Here is a 17,240-nt window from a genome sequence, read left to right on the forward strand (position 1 = left end):
CTTCCGTCCTGAATGACTTAATTATTTCAACAATCAAGACGGCTAAGCAACAACGCCGCTCGCAACACGATCAAATCGTGCGTCAACGGACTTGACTAGACTTTTCTTGCTTGCTTAAACGAGTAGTTACAAACCGTTTTGTTTTCTGTATGATTCTTACATTAATCAATGTCATTTTTAAAAATTATAATAATTGAAAATTTCTCTTCTACCAAGCTAAGGATAAAGTAAAAAAACAGTAATAATTAGAAGCAATTTATTGCATCAATTTCTTTCTTAAAATGTACAACCATTTTTTTACATTTCTTTAGAAACTTCATAGAAAATATATAAAATACTTACACTCAATTTCAAATCATCAACATTATTTACAGTCTTTTAGGTACAATATTTACAAACGAACTACCTAGTCTTACATCTACAGACGGTGAGTGCAATAAATTAACTGGAGACGGACCGAGGGCCGCACCGTAAGTACACGGTCTCTACTCTAGCTTACATTAGTATCACACGTGAGATCCTCCTCACACCAGCACGGTGAGGCGCTCGGGCGGCTGCAGCGGCGGGCGCGGCGCGGGCGCGGGGGCGGGCGCGGCGGGCGCGGGGGTGGGGGCGTCGGGCGGCGGCAGCGCGCGCTTGGCGAAGTCCTTGTCGGGCGCGCGCGGCGGCGTGTTGTTGCGCGCGTCCGCGTTGTGCGCCTTGTAGAGCGCGAGCGCGCGGGGGTGCGGCGCGGCGGCGGGGGGCGCGGGCGCGGGCGCGTGCAGCGGGTTGGCGTAGCGCCGCAGGTTCTCCTCGTTCTGCAGGTTGTTGGACTTCTCCTCGTCGCAGCGGCGCGCGCGCTCGGCGGCGGCGCGGCGGCGCTGTAGCAGCAGCAGCGCCAGCCCGGCCAGCAGCAGCGCGGCGGCGGCGGCCAGCGCGGCGGCCAGCGCGGGCGCGGCGCCGGCGGGGGGCGGCGCGGGGGGCGCGGGGGCGGTACGCAGGCGCAGGGCGGCCCCCAGCAGCGCGTGCGGCGCGAGGCGGCGGCGCGCCAGCAGCTCGTCCAGCGCGCGCAGGGCCGCGTCCAGCGTCGCTGCGCCTGCCGGCCCTTCCTCTTCACCGACCCACTGCAACAAAAATACATTGAATGAGTGCTGCTAGAGCATAGACTAATACACTAATTAGGTAAGGGAAATCCCACCAATAACATAAAATGTAAAAAAATTACAAGTCTCTTGATGCAGTCTTTCCATAAGTTATGATTTCTCATGGAAGCCAAGTCCTATTCAAATTATGTTGTACAACAACAACATTTAGTAATTTTATCTATAGTTTTCTTTATATTATAATTACAGTGACTCGGCAATGAGCACAAACTAAATGCTGCTTACATAACATTATTTTCTATTCTATGTATGTATTCATCCAATTGAATACCTAAACAACGAACAAGTTAACAATGCAGTCGAAATTCATACACAATGTTCTTGCCTAACCGGACGTATAAAATAGTTTTCTATGGTATACTAGCTGTTCCCGGGAGCTTCGCTTCGCCTAAAAAAGTTTTCCCGTGGGAATTCTGGGATCAAAAGTAGCCTATGTTCTTTATAAGGGTCTTTGTCATTGTATAAATTTTAGAAGTGTGTGCGTACCAGAGCGAGGTCGAGCGCGTCGTCGTCGTTGGGCGCGAGGTCGCACAGCAGCGCGAGCGGCGTGAGGCGCGGCGCCAGCGCGGCCGCCAGCGCGCGCCGCAGCCACCAGCACGCGCGCTCCACGTGCGCGCCGCGCGCCAGCCGCTCGCGCGCCAGCTCCAGCAGCACGCGCGCGCAGCCGGGCGGGGGCGGGGCGGGCGCGCCGGGCCAGCACGCGGGGGGCGCGGGCAGCGCGGGGGCGGCCACGGCGCGCGCCACCACGCGGCGGCACTCGCCCGGCGCGGCGCAGGGCGCGCGCAGGCACAGCGCGGGCGCGGCCGGCACGCACACCTCGTCCGCGCGGCACGCGGCGCCCGCGCGCAGGCAGTCCGCCAGCCCGCACCACAGCCGCGTGCACTGCGCGCCCCCCCCCCCCGCGCCTCCGCTCCCGCCCCCGCACCAGCACACGTTGCAGCCCCACCACCAGGAGCCGTTCCCCGCGCCGCACTCCCCCCCGCTCCACTCGTCCGTCGCCGCGTCGTAACTCAGGGACGTGTCTTCCGTCATATCACTCTTCTCGTCTAGTCCAGCCAGTACTGGAAATAATAAAATGAATAGTCAACGATAAAAAAAAGTACTGGTACACTTATTCTACTTTTTTTTATTAATTTGTTATTTTTTAGCCAAAAATCAAACATGTTTCATGCTACAATTACTGTGTCTTTATCTTTGATGTAGTAGTTGAGTAGTACAAATATGTATTACGATATATATAACTCACATTCCAGGCATCGCCTCGCGCCACGCGCCGGGGGCGCCGGGCACTGGCAGCGGTAGGAGTCCCCCGCGCTGACGCAGGCGGCGGCGGGGGGGCAGGCGGCGCAGGGCGCGGGGGCGGGGGGCGGCACCGCCACGTCGCACGCCGCGCCCGCCCAGCCCGGGCCGCACTCGCACGCCCACCAGCCCGCGCCGCCCACGCAGCGCGCGCCGTGCTGGCACGGGCCGGACGCGCAGCCGTCCGCCGCCAGCTCGCAGCGCGCCCCCCCGCGCCCCCCCGCGCACGCGCACCGCCAGCCCTCCGTGCCGCGCACGCACGCGCCCCCGTGCAGGCACGCGCCCGCGCACCACGCGCCCCCCGCGCCCCCCGCCGAGCAGCGCGCGCCGCCCCACCCCGCCGCGCACACGCAGCGCGCCGCGCCGCCGCTCTCCACACACGTGCCGTTGTTCAGGCAAGGGTTAGGGTTACATGCGTTCAGTCCTGAAATAGAAAAATATATTATCAGTCTAGAAATAAGCAAGAATTCTGCTATAGGGCTTTTAGGTGTATATTTTGTTGGCAATAATGGAAAGATGATCATTTAGCTTATCATTTAATTTTGGTCGTTGATTTTATCGAATATCATACAGAATATTTGCCTGTTGTGTGATGCCAAGTCTTATGATAAAAACACGTACAGACGGAACACATCGGAAATGTTTATTATGAATTGATATTACACACACATACCACAGTATCTCAAGATACTGTGGTTTCATAAAAACGCTTTGCGACGTATTTCCAGGAACACAATTTCCTCGGAGTATGTGTAGTAGAGTGACGTACCCATGACACAGTCGGGTCCGAGCGCGCCGGGCGGGCAGGCGGCGGGCGCGGCGGACGCGAGGGCGGGCGCGGCGGGGGCGGGGGCGGGCGCGGCGGGGGCGGGCTCGGTGCAGTTCTTGCCGCTCCAGCCGGGCGCGCAGTGGCAGTAGTAGTCTCCCTGCGCGGTGTAGCACGGCGCGCCGTTGCCGCACGGCGCCTCCAGGCAGTGGTCGCGGTCGTCCTGACACACACACACACACACACACGAGACATTAACATCTAGCGACATTACTACATAACTATCTTTACATCACTAAATCATCATCTCAGCCATCGGGTCATCATCATCTCGTCCCATGCTGAACATAGGCCTCGTCTAATATTTCCCACCTTGTACGATCGGAGGCGTCCCGCATCCAGCGTGTCCCCGCAGACTAGGCTTAATTATGAAATAATATAATACTAAAATAATAAGCTCGTGGCTTAAAGCTGAAGTCTGGGGGTGTAGTAACTATTTCAGAGTAAAGAGAGAGTTACAATTCATCATAATAGGTACAGTACCTACCTAGTTATTTCATAAAAAGAAAAATACATTCACATAAAAATAAAATCACTCACCAAACAATAGCGTCCATAGCAGGAAGTCAGCTAAGAAAAGCAGAGACGTTAGTTTGTTAGTGCTAATGGTCCGCAACCTGCATAGATCGATAGAGACAGAGAGAGATAAATAAAGGAAAAAATATGTTAGTTTAGTTAAAAGTAGGAGAACAAAGAAACTTAAGGCTTAACTGAAAATGATAGGAAGATTTATAGATGAGAGAGAAGTCGGTCTCGGGGGGTCTTGGGACGTCGCTCACCTCGCAGTCCTTGCCGGCGAAGCCCACGGGGCAGATGCAGCGGTAGTCGTCCAGCAGGTCCACGCACTCGCCGCCGTGCCGGCACGGACGCGGCGCGCACTCGTCCACGTCGCGCGCGCACGTGCGGCCCGCGTAGCCCGCCGCGCACGCGCAGTGGAAGTCGTCCACCAGGTCGATGCACGTGGCGCCGTGCAGGCACGGGGCGGACGCGCAGTCGTCCACGTTGTGCGCGCAGTCGCGGCCCGTCCAGCCCGCCAGGCACGCGCACGAGTAGCCGCCCGGCGCGTTGCTGCACGCCGCCGCGTTCACGCACGGGCCCGCGCCGCCCGCGCACTCGTCCACGTCCTGCGCGCAGTCCGGCCCGGCCCAGCCCGGCGCGCAGCGGCACTCGTAGCCCGCCAGCAGGTCGCGGCACGCGCCGTGCACGCAGGGCGACGAGGCGCAGTCGTCCTCGTCCTGGTCGCAGGCGGCGCCCGCCCAGCCCGGCTCGCAGGCGCAGCTGTAGCCGGGCGGCGCGGCGGCCACGCTGCAGGCGCCGTGGCGGCACGGGCCCGGCGCGCACGGGTTGTCCACGCGCTCGCAGTCCGTGCCGCTGAACCCGTCGGCGCAGGTGCACAGGTACTGGTCGGGCGCCGTGTTCTCGCAGGTGCCCCCGTGGCGGCACGGCTCGTGCGTCCCGCAGTAGTTGAGGTCCTGGTCGCACAGGATGCCGCCCCAGTTGGTGTCGCACGTGCAGTCCCACGAGGAGCCGTTGCAGTAGCCGTGCTTGCAGCCGGGGTACGGCGTGCACTGCGCGCACAGCTCGCCGCGCCAGCCCGGCCGGCAGCTAACAACCACAACAACACATATTACATAATTATATGAACAGGGTGTTGAGAAGAGACGATGTCGTCACTTGTGTGCTTCTCTGTTTATAGTGGGAGTTATACATAAATATTAGAGAGATTATTCCTTATTTGCCCACCGCAATAGATAATTAAATATACACTTACTCGCAATCACCAGGTTTATCGCAGTGTCCGTGGGTTGGATGGCAGCCTTCCTTGCAAACAGCTGTAACAAATAACAACAAACTTCAAATATAGGTATATCTTAAAATGTAATAGAGTAGTGGCAACATTAAGCTTTTACCCCTAGTTATAGATCCTTCGAAGAGATACCGAAAGGTAAAATAATTATGTAAGTTGTACATTGCAGTATTGAAGCATTGCAGAAAGCCGCAATAAGTACAAACAGTCACAGCCGTGGAGCAGTGGCCCTCTCAGCTTGGTCCTAGAATCCCTTGCTATCGCTCCCCGTTAGTGGTGACCCCGACGTGATGTGGTGGCGGTGTGTGTGTGTTTGTGTGTGTGACTCACGTATGTCGCAGTTGTCGCCGCGCCAGCCGGGCAGGCAGCGCTTGTCGCCGCGCGCGGAGCACGAGTAGTGGCCGAACTGGTCGTCGCGCGGGCGGCAGAAACTGGTGCAGGTGGTGTTGTAGTAGTTGGGCTGGCACGACACGCGCACGCGGTAGGCAAGCGAGGCGGCGCCGGCGTGGCGCAGCGCGTGCCACGCCGCGCCCGGCTCCACGATGCCGGACCACCACGCCTCCTCGATCAGCCCGCTCTCCTCGCCGTCGCTGTAGTCGAAGTCGTCGTACGCTTGCAGGATCAGGGTGAACGACCTCTGCAACATAAACAATTGTTAATTTAGACGTAGTCAAATTGCTACATTTTACTGTGGTGTGCCAGCTGTAACTTTATTAGGTATGAGGTAAATACGTTATGCAGTGGTAGTTACCGTCCAGCGGAAGGTGAAGGGCAGCGCGAGCGTGTAGAGCGGCTCGGCGAGCGTGAAGGAGTCGGTGCCGAGCACGGGCGAGGCGGCGCGGCCGAACGAGCAGCCCGCGCCGCCGCCGCCCGCCGCCGCCTGGTACTCCTTCAGGCACAGCGAGAAGCGCGTGCGGCACGGCGCCGTGCAGGCCGCCCCCGCGCCCCCCGCGACCCCCGCGACCCCCGCGCCCCCGGCCCCCGCGCCGCCGCAGCACGCGCCCGACGCCAGCCGCAGCCGGTAGTTAGAAAACTCTAGAATCTGTAGCTCGAACACGCCCGCTGCCCACGTGTACTGCGGAAGAGACAAACAAAATGAGCGGGCCTTAGCAGACACATCAGATTGCATCAGACTTAAGTGCTAATGGACGGTAAAACGTATTAAAACTGTAGCTAGTTTTTTATGACACGGAACAGGTACAGCTTACGGTGGCACAGAATGTTGATCGGTGATGAGGATAAGCACAATTAACAGTAAAAATATTGTCGTGTTTATATTTTATCAGTAGAAAGATGATATCCTTCACTATACTAGAGGTGGTAGAGTCTAAACTCCAAACACATCTAGTCAGTAGCACTAATGGCATTATTTATAAATTTGTACCTAAATTAGAATTAGAATTTGGAAATTATAACTTTCGAGCCGATAACGTTTCAGGGTCTATTATGCAGACTAGCGTCTGTCGTGCCGGCGGCGGCGGGTGACGGGCACTGAGTTGCCATCGATGACGATCCAAAAGATCGATACAAGCTAGAAAAGGGCATCCCTACATTCAGCTCCTACTGTCAGCAAGCCAACGCTTTAAATAAGAGACGCTTATTATCACGTGTTGTTCAATGTTAGAAGTTAAAGCTCCATTTGCATTTAGAACGTCGCGTTTTATGGAGCGTTTTTCCTGCCAAAGCGTTACTGAGAGTAAGTAGCTAATTATTTAAGTATCAGGTAAAAGCTTGAAAAAAACTCTATAAAATATAGGAACAGCCATTGGCTTATATATTATTATTGCTATCCTTTTGAAATAATTGGGAACAGCCCAAAATCATCACTTAGTTGAGCCTCCTCCAACACGTGATTGTAATTGCCATCATCTCCACGCTTGTCAGGTGGCTTGGAGATATCAAACTTAACAAATATTACACACCTAAGGCCCAGGTACAAGTAATATCTGTCTGTAAACAAATATCTGCCCTGGTGGGGGAATAGACCTTCGGCGAAGCAGTAGGGTCCTTATTTAACTATTAGTACACCATCCGGTCGTCAACAGGTTTATGATAAGATACTTAAATATGTTTATTAATCAATTAAGTTTATTTCATAGTTTACTAAAGTGTGTGTGTGTAATTTATTTTACAATGATTTTTTGTTTTCATATAACAGCATTTGTTTGTTTTTTGATAAGCAGCGGCTTGCAAACAGAACAGGGGGCCGAGCGTTGAAGTAACAACCCATAACAGTAACAGTTGCACAGTGGGGACTGTGGGCACAGCGAGGCGTGCCGCCGCCGCCGCCGCCGCCGCTAGACGTGGTCTAGATACCGCTCTCCGACCACTCCCCGCCCCGCCCCGCCCCGCCCCCCGCACACGCCCACTGCTGCCCTCACCGGCACCCGCACTCTACTCTAGTAACTAACACACTCTATCGGTTTCAAAACTATATGGATGGATAACAAATACGTACGTTTAAAGTATGAAAATTTAAATGATGCGAATACAGAAGAAACAAACTCAATATAGGTATTAATACTATTAATAGTCCGACTAACTCTCACGGTAGCCCTGCATGATATGAGTGTATGTTTGTTACTTTTTCACGTGAAAAACTAATGAACGCTGTCTACCTGGATTAAAACGTATGTAGACAGACTCATTTTTACAAAAAAAGGCGTAAAAGAAATTGTAAATCAAATAAAATATAATTGAGTATACATGTCTATTACTTTTTTCACAAAAGAGAAACTAAAGAACTTGGTCTCTATATAGCTTACATAGATTTAGATTAAAATTGACAGAAATAGTGCGTGTGCTTCGGAATAACACGGCTGTTGCAAGAGTGATGTAGCAATCCAGAAGGGGGAAAGTACTTACATATTATCTTAATCCTATGGATAGCTTATTTTGATGAATGAAAACAATAAAAAAAATACAAACACTCACACCTTGTACTAATGTACTCCCTTGCGGGGTATGCAGAAGTGCATTGCTGCACCCACTTTTCGCCAGAGTGTTATGTTAGTCCCAATGTAATAGGGGGCGAGCATATTGACATTTTACGGGCACATCCAAGACCCAAGAACAAAATTAATATCTGTGTTTAAACAAATATCTGCCCCAGCCGGGAATCGAACCCGGGACCTTCGGCTCAGTAGTCAGGGTCACTAACCACTACGCTATTCGGTCGTCTATGAAAACAATCCTTTATTTTTAAAGAAACCAAACTGCAACCCAAGTACTTATTAACTTGCTTGCCTTGTCAGGAACTAGAACATACTAAATTAACTATTTTTTTATAGCTACTTAAGTAAAGCAACACAAGTTATAGTCACGTATTGCAATTAAGCTTTTTGGTAACTTCCAGAAGGGCTAGTACGGGGCGCATTTAAGACGTGACAAGAGTTTTGCATCGCACTCACTCACATCGCGCAGCCTCAAGAGAGAGCGCGACGGCGAACTTTTGTCATGTCTTAATAGAGCCCCGTGCTACAGGGCCAGTAGCGAACCATGCGCCCCCGGTTAACTTATACACTTGAGAAATGTAATTTGTTTAATTATGAGTAGTAATTATTTAGAAAATAGTTTGGCCTCAAGTGATTACTGCGTTCGTTATTTAGCCCCATATCTCGTAGTCAGTGTAGTCACCCACGTAACTTCAACAAACAATCAACACGCTAATTGATAGAATCATTATTCAGGATGAAATGTCTCTTGCAGATATTACTTTTAGGGCCGATTTTTCAATGGTCAGATAAATGTTATCTGAGGAATAAAACTGTCGCTGTCACTGTCTAATACAAAGATGTGACAGCATCAGAAATATTCCTCAAATAACATTTATCTGACCATTGAAAAATCAGCCCTTAGCAAAATAAGCGCTCTACAGGATTGAAGGTACTTCCCCTCCAGGCCCCTTATCGCAAAGTTGTTTTGACAGTGATTATTAAAATGTATTGAATTTGACACTAATTACTTCGTAAATGTTACTTCGTTTACACACAGTGATACTCAGGGCCCATTCGTTTTTCCACCTGTATCGTAAACCTCATGTTGGTGCGGTGACAAAGTAATCTGAAGAAATATGGCACCAACTTCAAAAAAGAACAATTCCTGCTTAGGTATATTTGTACTGTCACATATAATTTGTGTAAACCTTAAATTATTTCTTACATTTTAGTGGTTTTTTGAAGTCGGTTTTTAATTTTTTTAAATTATTATTTTATTTTATAGTTTTTAGTTTATTTATATTTATTTGCAATAATTTTTAATCAAAAGTAAGATGCAAATGAAACCAAAAAGTCCTACTGATCAATACGTATCATTCAAGCCTAAACACGAGGTAGTTGCTATATACGAGTATATACCATTGATAACGTGACCATTTATTTTTTATGTCAAAGCGGGACACCTGCGGAATTTCATATCCCTCAAAGATACATATAATATTATCTTTCTTTCTTATCTCCATATCTTTTCGCTCAGTTTGCTCAGTGCATCAATTGAAAGTTCAATCCCTACGAAGAAAGAGTGAAATGTGAAAGAGATGCATGAATGGTGAATGATCATTTTTTTATATTTATCTAATAATCTTCTAAAGTTGGTATATTTTTTAGGATACCTAAGTACTTACTATTTTTTTATAAATATACCAGACGGGTACACTACATAAATCCGAATTACTTTTTTAAGAATATTATGAATTTCATAGTTCTTGTAAATTTTTAGTTTCCGAATAACGAAAATTACGAAAAGTTGATAAACGAAATTTCAAACAACAGATTTATTAAAATGAGCAAAGTAAATTTTTCAAATGTTATAATTTCGATGTTTTTAATGTACGATTTTTTATTATATCGAATTGTTTAAATAACGAATCGCGAAGTATTAATATTCCGAAAACACAAATCCCCGAATGTAACTTAGTTAAAAATTTAATATTTTTTTTCGACATCTATGTGCACCCAAACGCTCCTCCTCGCTTTGCTCGTCGTCGTACCTATCTTTAGGTTTAGGTCCTAAGGTTTTTAACGTTAAACACCGTATAAATCCGAGCAATTGTTTTGCTTTTTTGTGTAACATAACAACAAATACTACAAATAGTTTTCTATTTAACAATATTTTTACTCTATATTTGAAACGCTCCGCTTAGTTTTTCGATAATAATATCTATGTGCACCTAACACGCTCCTCCTCGCTTTGATCGTCGTCGCACCTATCTTTAAGTTTTGGTTCTAAAGTTTTTAAAACGTTAATTTTATTTTTGACAAAATTAAGAATTATATTATTTTCGGACCAGATTTCATATTTTCGTCATTATAATAAATCTGTATTTTATTTTTCGTATACTAAAGTATAAATCGTATTTTTTAACGTCCGTGTATTTAACAATCGTAATAACAAACCTTCGTGATTATTATATATTCGATTTTTATAAATCGATATTTAACAAATCGTTATTGCAATACATATTGCGTTCTTATCAATAGTGCATCTTATCTTATTTTCACATTCATAAAAGTTAAACAGATAACTTTTTTGGAAAACATGTATTTTTTCTTTGTTAGGAATTGGTAGGTGAGCGAGATAAATTTATATACACGATAGAGCAAGAGCGAGTCAATGATCGTCACTGAACGAAGTTACTCGCGGAGTCTCGGTGGAACTTGGACTCATATTACTCCCTATGTCTATGTGAGTAAGTGATAAGAAGATAAATATTTGTCTCAAGTGATTAAAAGAAAGAAAAGAAATATGGTAGGTATGAAGTTACAAAATGTAGGTAATTTAAATTATCGTTTGGTCTGTTTAAGAAAGCGGGACATTTTTGCCCTCGCGGGGGACAGCGGGACGCACAGCTTGAAAGCGGGACTGTCCCGCCCAAAGCGGGACGTATGGTCACCTTAACCATTGAGGAGTTCCCTTGACTTCTTCCGTTTCCATCATCAGATCAGCTCAAGGTCACCACCATATTTTTTTGTTATACGAGTAAGAACTATATTTACGTTCTTAATTTCATTAGAATCGGTTAATATGTGTCCAAAATGGAAATTCATACCCTATATTACAGGTTCTATCTATACAATATATTATTACATTTGGAATTTACGTAAATGAAAATATGATATCCTTAGTGATTTAGCATTCTTGATTTAAAAACTGTTCACAATACAAATCGATATTGCTTATTATTATTATAGATCAAAAGTCTTCTATATTGAACCTAAGGATACTTAGAAATTCTGAAAATCTAGATTTTTACATATTGTATAAAGTCAAATAAAATTAGCAAGAGGGGTCAATCCTAACTAATATTATAAATGCGAAAGTAACGGTGTCTGTCTGTCTGTTACTCTTTCACGCCAAAACTACTGAACGAATTTGAATAAAATTTGCTATACATAATATATGGTCTAGATCTAGACCCTGAGAAAGAACATAGGCTACTTTTTATCCCGGAATTCCCACGGGAAAACTTTTAAAGGGGAAACGAAGCTCGCGGGAACGCTAGTCTTAAATTGTACAGAAATCGTTGAGGGGTCATGGATTGATAGGATTTACTTTATTTCATTTTGAGTTTGATGGTAAAAAATAAGTTAAAAATATATGGTAACTTACGAAAAAATCTAGTTTATTTCGATGAAGTTCTGGGAAGTTAATAATAAATAAAATTAAATTAAATTACTGGCAAAATTAAAACATTCTTTAAAATTCTATAAATCTTGTGTCTAATTAAGTCCATGTAAGCTCTATCAACATAGACTAAAGATTTGCGTCAGTTAACTACGTAATATTTTTGTGCCTAACACACGCTTTTTGGATTAATCTCTAGAAAAGTTCATGTCATATATTGTTAATGTATGTTAAGCTGTTGTTTAAACCTTAAAATAAAGAAAAAATCCTAACTAATATTATAAATGCGAAAGTAACTATGTCTGTCTGTTTGTCTGTCTGTCTGTCTGTTACTCTTTCACGCCAAACGTACTGAACGGATTTGAATGAAATTTGGTATACATATGGTCTAGACCCTGAGAAAGAACATAGGCTACTTTTTATCCCGGAATTCCCACGGGAAAACTTTTTAAGGCGAAGCGAAGCTCACGGGAACAGCTAGTATACAATAAATAAAAGATAATAAAAAGCCAATTTAGATATAAGCTTATTGAATACATATTTATAGTATCTGTGTATGAATTAAACTGTGACAAAGGGTATTCTGAATACAAAATAGTTAACTTTAGCAACCAGAAAGCTTAATTACACCAGAACCAACAAAAAATTTAAACATGATGTTCCTATTATATGTTTTAGAATTAGGGCTATTTAGTGTTGGAATTTTCTAAGTGCAACTGTTTCTTAGTTCGTGTGTGTACGTAGTCATTCATCCGATGCTGCTGATTGCGCTGTAGTGGGTTAAAGTTGGTTGAATAGAAGGGTTGTTTATTTATTATATACCTACATATAATCTCCCCCATTTAGTCATTTAGCTTCCAAAAAAGATATATAAAATGAAAAAAAAAAAAAACACTGGATATCGACTACGACCTCACTTAGTACTTTGTGTGTCCAATCCACATTAGCGCACAGTGAATATAAGAAGTCCATAAACCTAAATTAAAAACTTTGATGATGTATTTACTTTGTACTTACCATATAATATTATTTCAATCCATTATGATACTTTTATATAGGTTTTCTTTGTAAGTGTTCAATAATTTATATGAACCGAATAAAATGAAAATAATTGTTTTCATTTAAGAGTAACTTACCTCTAATAAATTGTTAGTTCATTTCGGAAAAGTGGTTTTGGAGCTTTTGGGTCTGTTTTCTCTACAAATAATGCCAAAAATAAAATGCCGTACAAATAAGAATGCTTATACTTTTTTGCGATTTTCGTCAAAATATCAAATAATTTATAGGTATACTTAATTACCTACGTTTTTGAGATTACACATTCTATATTTTTGAGTGCATATATAATGAATTAATAAGAGTGCTATACCTTTAAGGTTCAATACTATATTATTTATTATAGTTATAGCCAAGTTCGAATGGTTTCGTACGGAAAAATACCTAGTCATTTTATTCATCACATATTTGTCAAGATATGCGACTTTATATATTATGTTATAGTGGGAAGTGGAAATGGTGGTGAAACATTCACATGAGAGCGTCGAAATTGGCGTTTTTCGGTGCTGTTTATATTTAAAGTTTATATAGAGGATTGATTTTTACACAGCTTAAAGGGACACTCAATATAAATACAATCAATGTAAATGTAGAGACTTTTGTACTTTAATTTAATTAACAGAGAATAACATAAGCACTATGTACATAACATTAAACTATATATAAAAAGTTCTGGAATTTATAAAGTTTTGAAATATATATTTTTATAGGTACATAAACCATTATTAAATTATTAAAATTGCTGAAAAATATAAATTGAAAATAAATTACACTGCCGGGCAATGAAAAAGTTCCACTCACAAAATGCCGACACTAAACGACCCCAATTTTTTCAAAGATTTCATTTAAAATTGGAACAAAATAATTCCGTTTTTAGTTGGTAATATCCTGATGCTCTGATAAATGTACTTCAATGTTGCAGAAGTCATCATTAAGCTAGCCTTTTCCGTTTAGAAGTAATTTGGTGCTTTTCTCAGTGGATCCTTTTCATTGCCCGTGAGTGTATTTTATATTCGATAACCCAGTTTGCTACCTATATAATCTACTATTCGAACGAAGTCTTTATTTATTTGTTCAAATTATTGGTCATTAATTATTGTATTATTTTAGATTTGTGTGGATATGAGCCGTGGCAGCTCAGCCGGGTAAGCAGTAGTGAGCACCCGCTTCTCGCAAGAGATGCGGGTTCGAATCTGCTGACATGTAGGTACCAACGAGTTCTTTGGAAGTTAAGTAGGTACAATGCATACCATCGCTCTTACGGTGATGAATAACATCGTGAGGAAACCTGCACATCTAGATTCTAGCACATCTAGATATGTGAACCCACCAACCCGCAGTGGACCAGCGTGGTGGGAAATGGTCCAAGCTTAGGAAGGCAGTTTAGACCTTGGGGACATGCACAAAGGTTCCACTCGAGAGAGCCAGGTGGAGGTACTTACACCCCCACAGAGAATAGAATAGAATAAATTCTAGATGAGCAGGTACCTGCCCTAAGTATTTTATATTGTATACATTGAAATACGGCTGGCGACCTTTCACGTGAGTACAAAAATAAACAGCGAAAAGGGGTGATTCGCTTGCGGGTCACCTCTGACTACTGAATACCCCTTCGGGGATTACAATCGTGAGCAAAATGTCAGTTTATGGACATTAATTTGATGACTCATATCAAGAGACATGTTTCAATAATGTTTTGATAAAAATAAACTAATAATTTGATTAGTTTGCTGAACATGCAAACATATTGCTGCTTACGTTGATGTCGTCATGTCGTTGATGGAAAAATATAGGTATATACCTTTTGTAATTATGTATGTGATTTTATACTACACTACTATAACAATAATAGTTAGGTTTATATATTCCATTCAAAATTTTCTTTCTTGCTAGACAAGTGATATGAACCATACAATACTCATAATTATAACTCAGGCCTAATTAGACTCTTATAAGCATCCATTTAAGGTATTAGCATTAGGTAAAAAAGTAATATCTTTCTTGTACTAACCTAGGTGTTTAAATTACATTACCTACCGCTAATAAAAAACAGGTAGGTTTAGTGGAAATAGAAAATCTCAAAAGTACCTACAAAATAAACTTTGCCAACAAAAAATATAATTATGTAAGTATTTTAATTAAAAATAAGTTTATCAGGTTATACTGATCACTTACGTGTTGTTCTTTAAATGATTATAAACACTGAATACATAATTGTCAGCCACTTCTTAATAATATATAATGCAGGTTACTTTACGTCAAATCGACTATTCAACCAACTGTGCTCCTCAGAATATGCAAATCGTAAGCTGTAGATGTATCTGCACCGGGTGAATACGTTTTACCAGTCCACTAGCAAGCCATCCACGACATAGCCGTGTATAGAGGAGTGGCGATGTGTAGCGGCGCTGGACGTACTTGCAGCAGCAGGGGCAGCAGCAGGGCGGCGGCCCGCGGTCCCGGCGCCCCGCGCGGTCCCGGCGCGCGCCGCATCCGTCACTGCCGCGTCATGCCGCGGCGAGCACTCACTGCACTCGCGAACACACTCAACTGCACAGGCGCTCTGGGGGCGCACACACATCTGTCTCCCGCGGGGCTCGGCTCGCGACTGCCGGCGGCGCCCGCCTTCCCCGGCCCCGGCCCCCGCCCCCGGCCCCCGCGGCCCCGCGCCCCCCGTGCACAGATTCATCCTGCGCGGTGCGTTCACCCGCCGCCGCCGCCGCCGCCGCCGCTGCACCGATTGTAAAAACCTGCATTACATTATCTCGATCACCTGTCCGACGTTAAATGGTTTATTTGACGTTGATTTTATAATGTTATGTATCGCTTCCATTCGGGACGCTTATCGAGAATATTTTAATTATTATGCGCTTAATTAGATTCGGGACCGAATGTGTTTTGAATTTTGAGTGCTCAGTTTTTGCAAATCATCTTAATGCTGGCCGGCACACATCTTTAACTTGATTTTGTGTTCATTTACGTTTGGTGAATACATAATAAGTAGTATGATTTACTTGGTAAAGACATGATCATAGAATGTAGGAGCAGTGATCATACGCCGCGGCGGCAGGCTGGTGCGGCGTCGCCTCAGCTCGCTCATACAAAAGACATCAACGCGGGAGCGCGCTTACATTTTCGCAAGTGATTACACTTTTAGACTACTGTACTTGTTATGGTATCTGGTGGTTATATGATGTACTTCTCCACTTTTTCATAAGATACTTATTTTAAGCAAATAATATATTTGCTTCATTTTTTCCTTTGGTAAAAATATTTACAAAGAACACCTAAGTAATCGGTTTTATATCTAGAAAGTAATTACACAAATTATTAATCTGATAAAGTAATGTAAAAGGAATAAAGTTGAACACAGCAAGCGGCGAGCAGATACCGTGTGGAATTTATTGCGAGCTCCAGAACTTAACCCTATTTTTTTATACGTGTACATTATATACTCTGATAAGCATCTGATTGATAAAACAGGATTATTTTTTTAAAATCTTAACAATTTGTCTGTATTTTATGTATAATTATATTTTTTACATGTTGTATCGAAAGTAGGACTATAGATTGGTCAAGTTCAAGCCTAGTGTACCTCTACCTTTTCTCGATCGAATTAAATTTATTATTATGTTGTACATACATATACATTATGTATTTATACACGTTGTATGAGTCCGATGAGAGGATGGTCGCGCTCGTAAACTATATCACATCGAGACAACTTCACAAATTGTCGCCCCATGAGGCCACCACACCATGCCACGCCAATTTGAACTTTAATACGTTAACGATTGTGTTCATATTTTGCTAAATGAGTGAAGCTTTGATGTGACACCATACGGCATGAATAAGGTAGTTACTGTTCGGCGCGGGACGTCATCTCTACTAGTAATGTGGTGTCAGGACCGGTGTTCATATCATAACCGGAGGGAGGACTAGCTGCAGTACTGGCAAGGTGTATTTTATCATGTAGAGTGTAGCTCTTTTATGTTCTCACTGTGATATAACCACAGAAAAGATAAATCATAAAATACAGTATCTAAAACGTTGCAATGCACTTTCAGTATATAGTCAATTAGTCATGCTGCTATAATTATTGTACACAGTTCACAGAAAATATAGATGTTTAAAATGCATTTTTTTGTATAAGCTTGTCAGTTTATTTGTTAGTGGGTGAGGTGATTTGACTACCCGGGTGCGCTAGACGTATAACATAAAGTAAACTTGATTAGTAACTCGGGAAGGATTATTTGTTGTGCCGCGGTGAACCTGCTACAGATAGTATTCGCGTGTCCCTCGCACTCCCCCCTCCCTCCCCCCGCCGCTTGCCGCGGGGAACAGGTTCCGAGACTCAAACATTTTATTATTTAATGAATCCCTGATTGTACGGTGGTGCTGCGCTTGTTATGGCCGACTGGTTCGTGGGCCGACTCTTAACTCCGGGATTGGAAATTAAACTGAATGAAAGGTAAAACACCATCACAGG

At 44.3% G+C, this 17,240-nt stretch overlaps 1 protein-coding gene across 1 annotated transcript; it reads right to left on the bottom strand.

Annotated features, from left to right (window-relative positions):
* Positions 1 to 242: 242 nt before the first annotated feature.
* Positions 243 to 15,376, bottom strand: LOC119691059 (protein serrate). The gene is made up of 9 exons (XM_038107537.2): positions 15,170 to 15,376; positions 5,826 to 6,149; positions 5,405 to 5,711; positions 5,039 to 5,099; positions 4,047 to 4,872; positions 3,211 to 3,430; positions 2,389 to 2,865; positions 1,629 to 2,203; positions 243 to 1,103 (listed from the first exon to the last, which is right to left on the bottom strand). The coding sequence occupies exons 1-9, from the start codon at positions 15,242 to 15,244 to the stop codon at positions 525 to 527; spliced, it is 3,444 nt and encodes a 1,147-aa protein (XP_037963465.2). The 5' UTR covers positions 15,245 to 15,376; the 3' UTR covers positions 243 to 524.
* Between the last annotated feature and the right edge of the window lie 1,864 nt (positions 15,377 to 17,240).

The sequence above is a fragment of the Plutella xylostella genome, chromosome 25 (assembly GCF_932276165.1).
Source record: "Plutella xylostella chromosome 25, ilPluXylo3.1, whole genome shotgun sequence".
Lineage (NCBI taxonomy): Eukaryota > Metazoa > Arthropoda > Insecta > Lepidoptera > Plutellidae > Plutella > Plutella xylostella.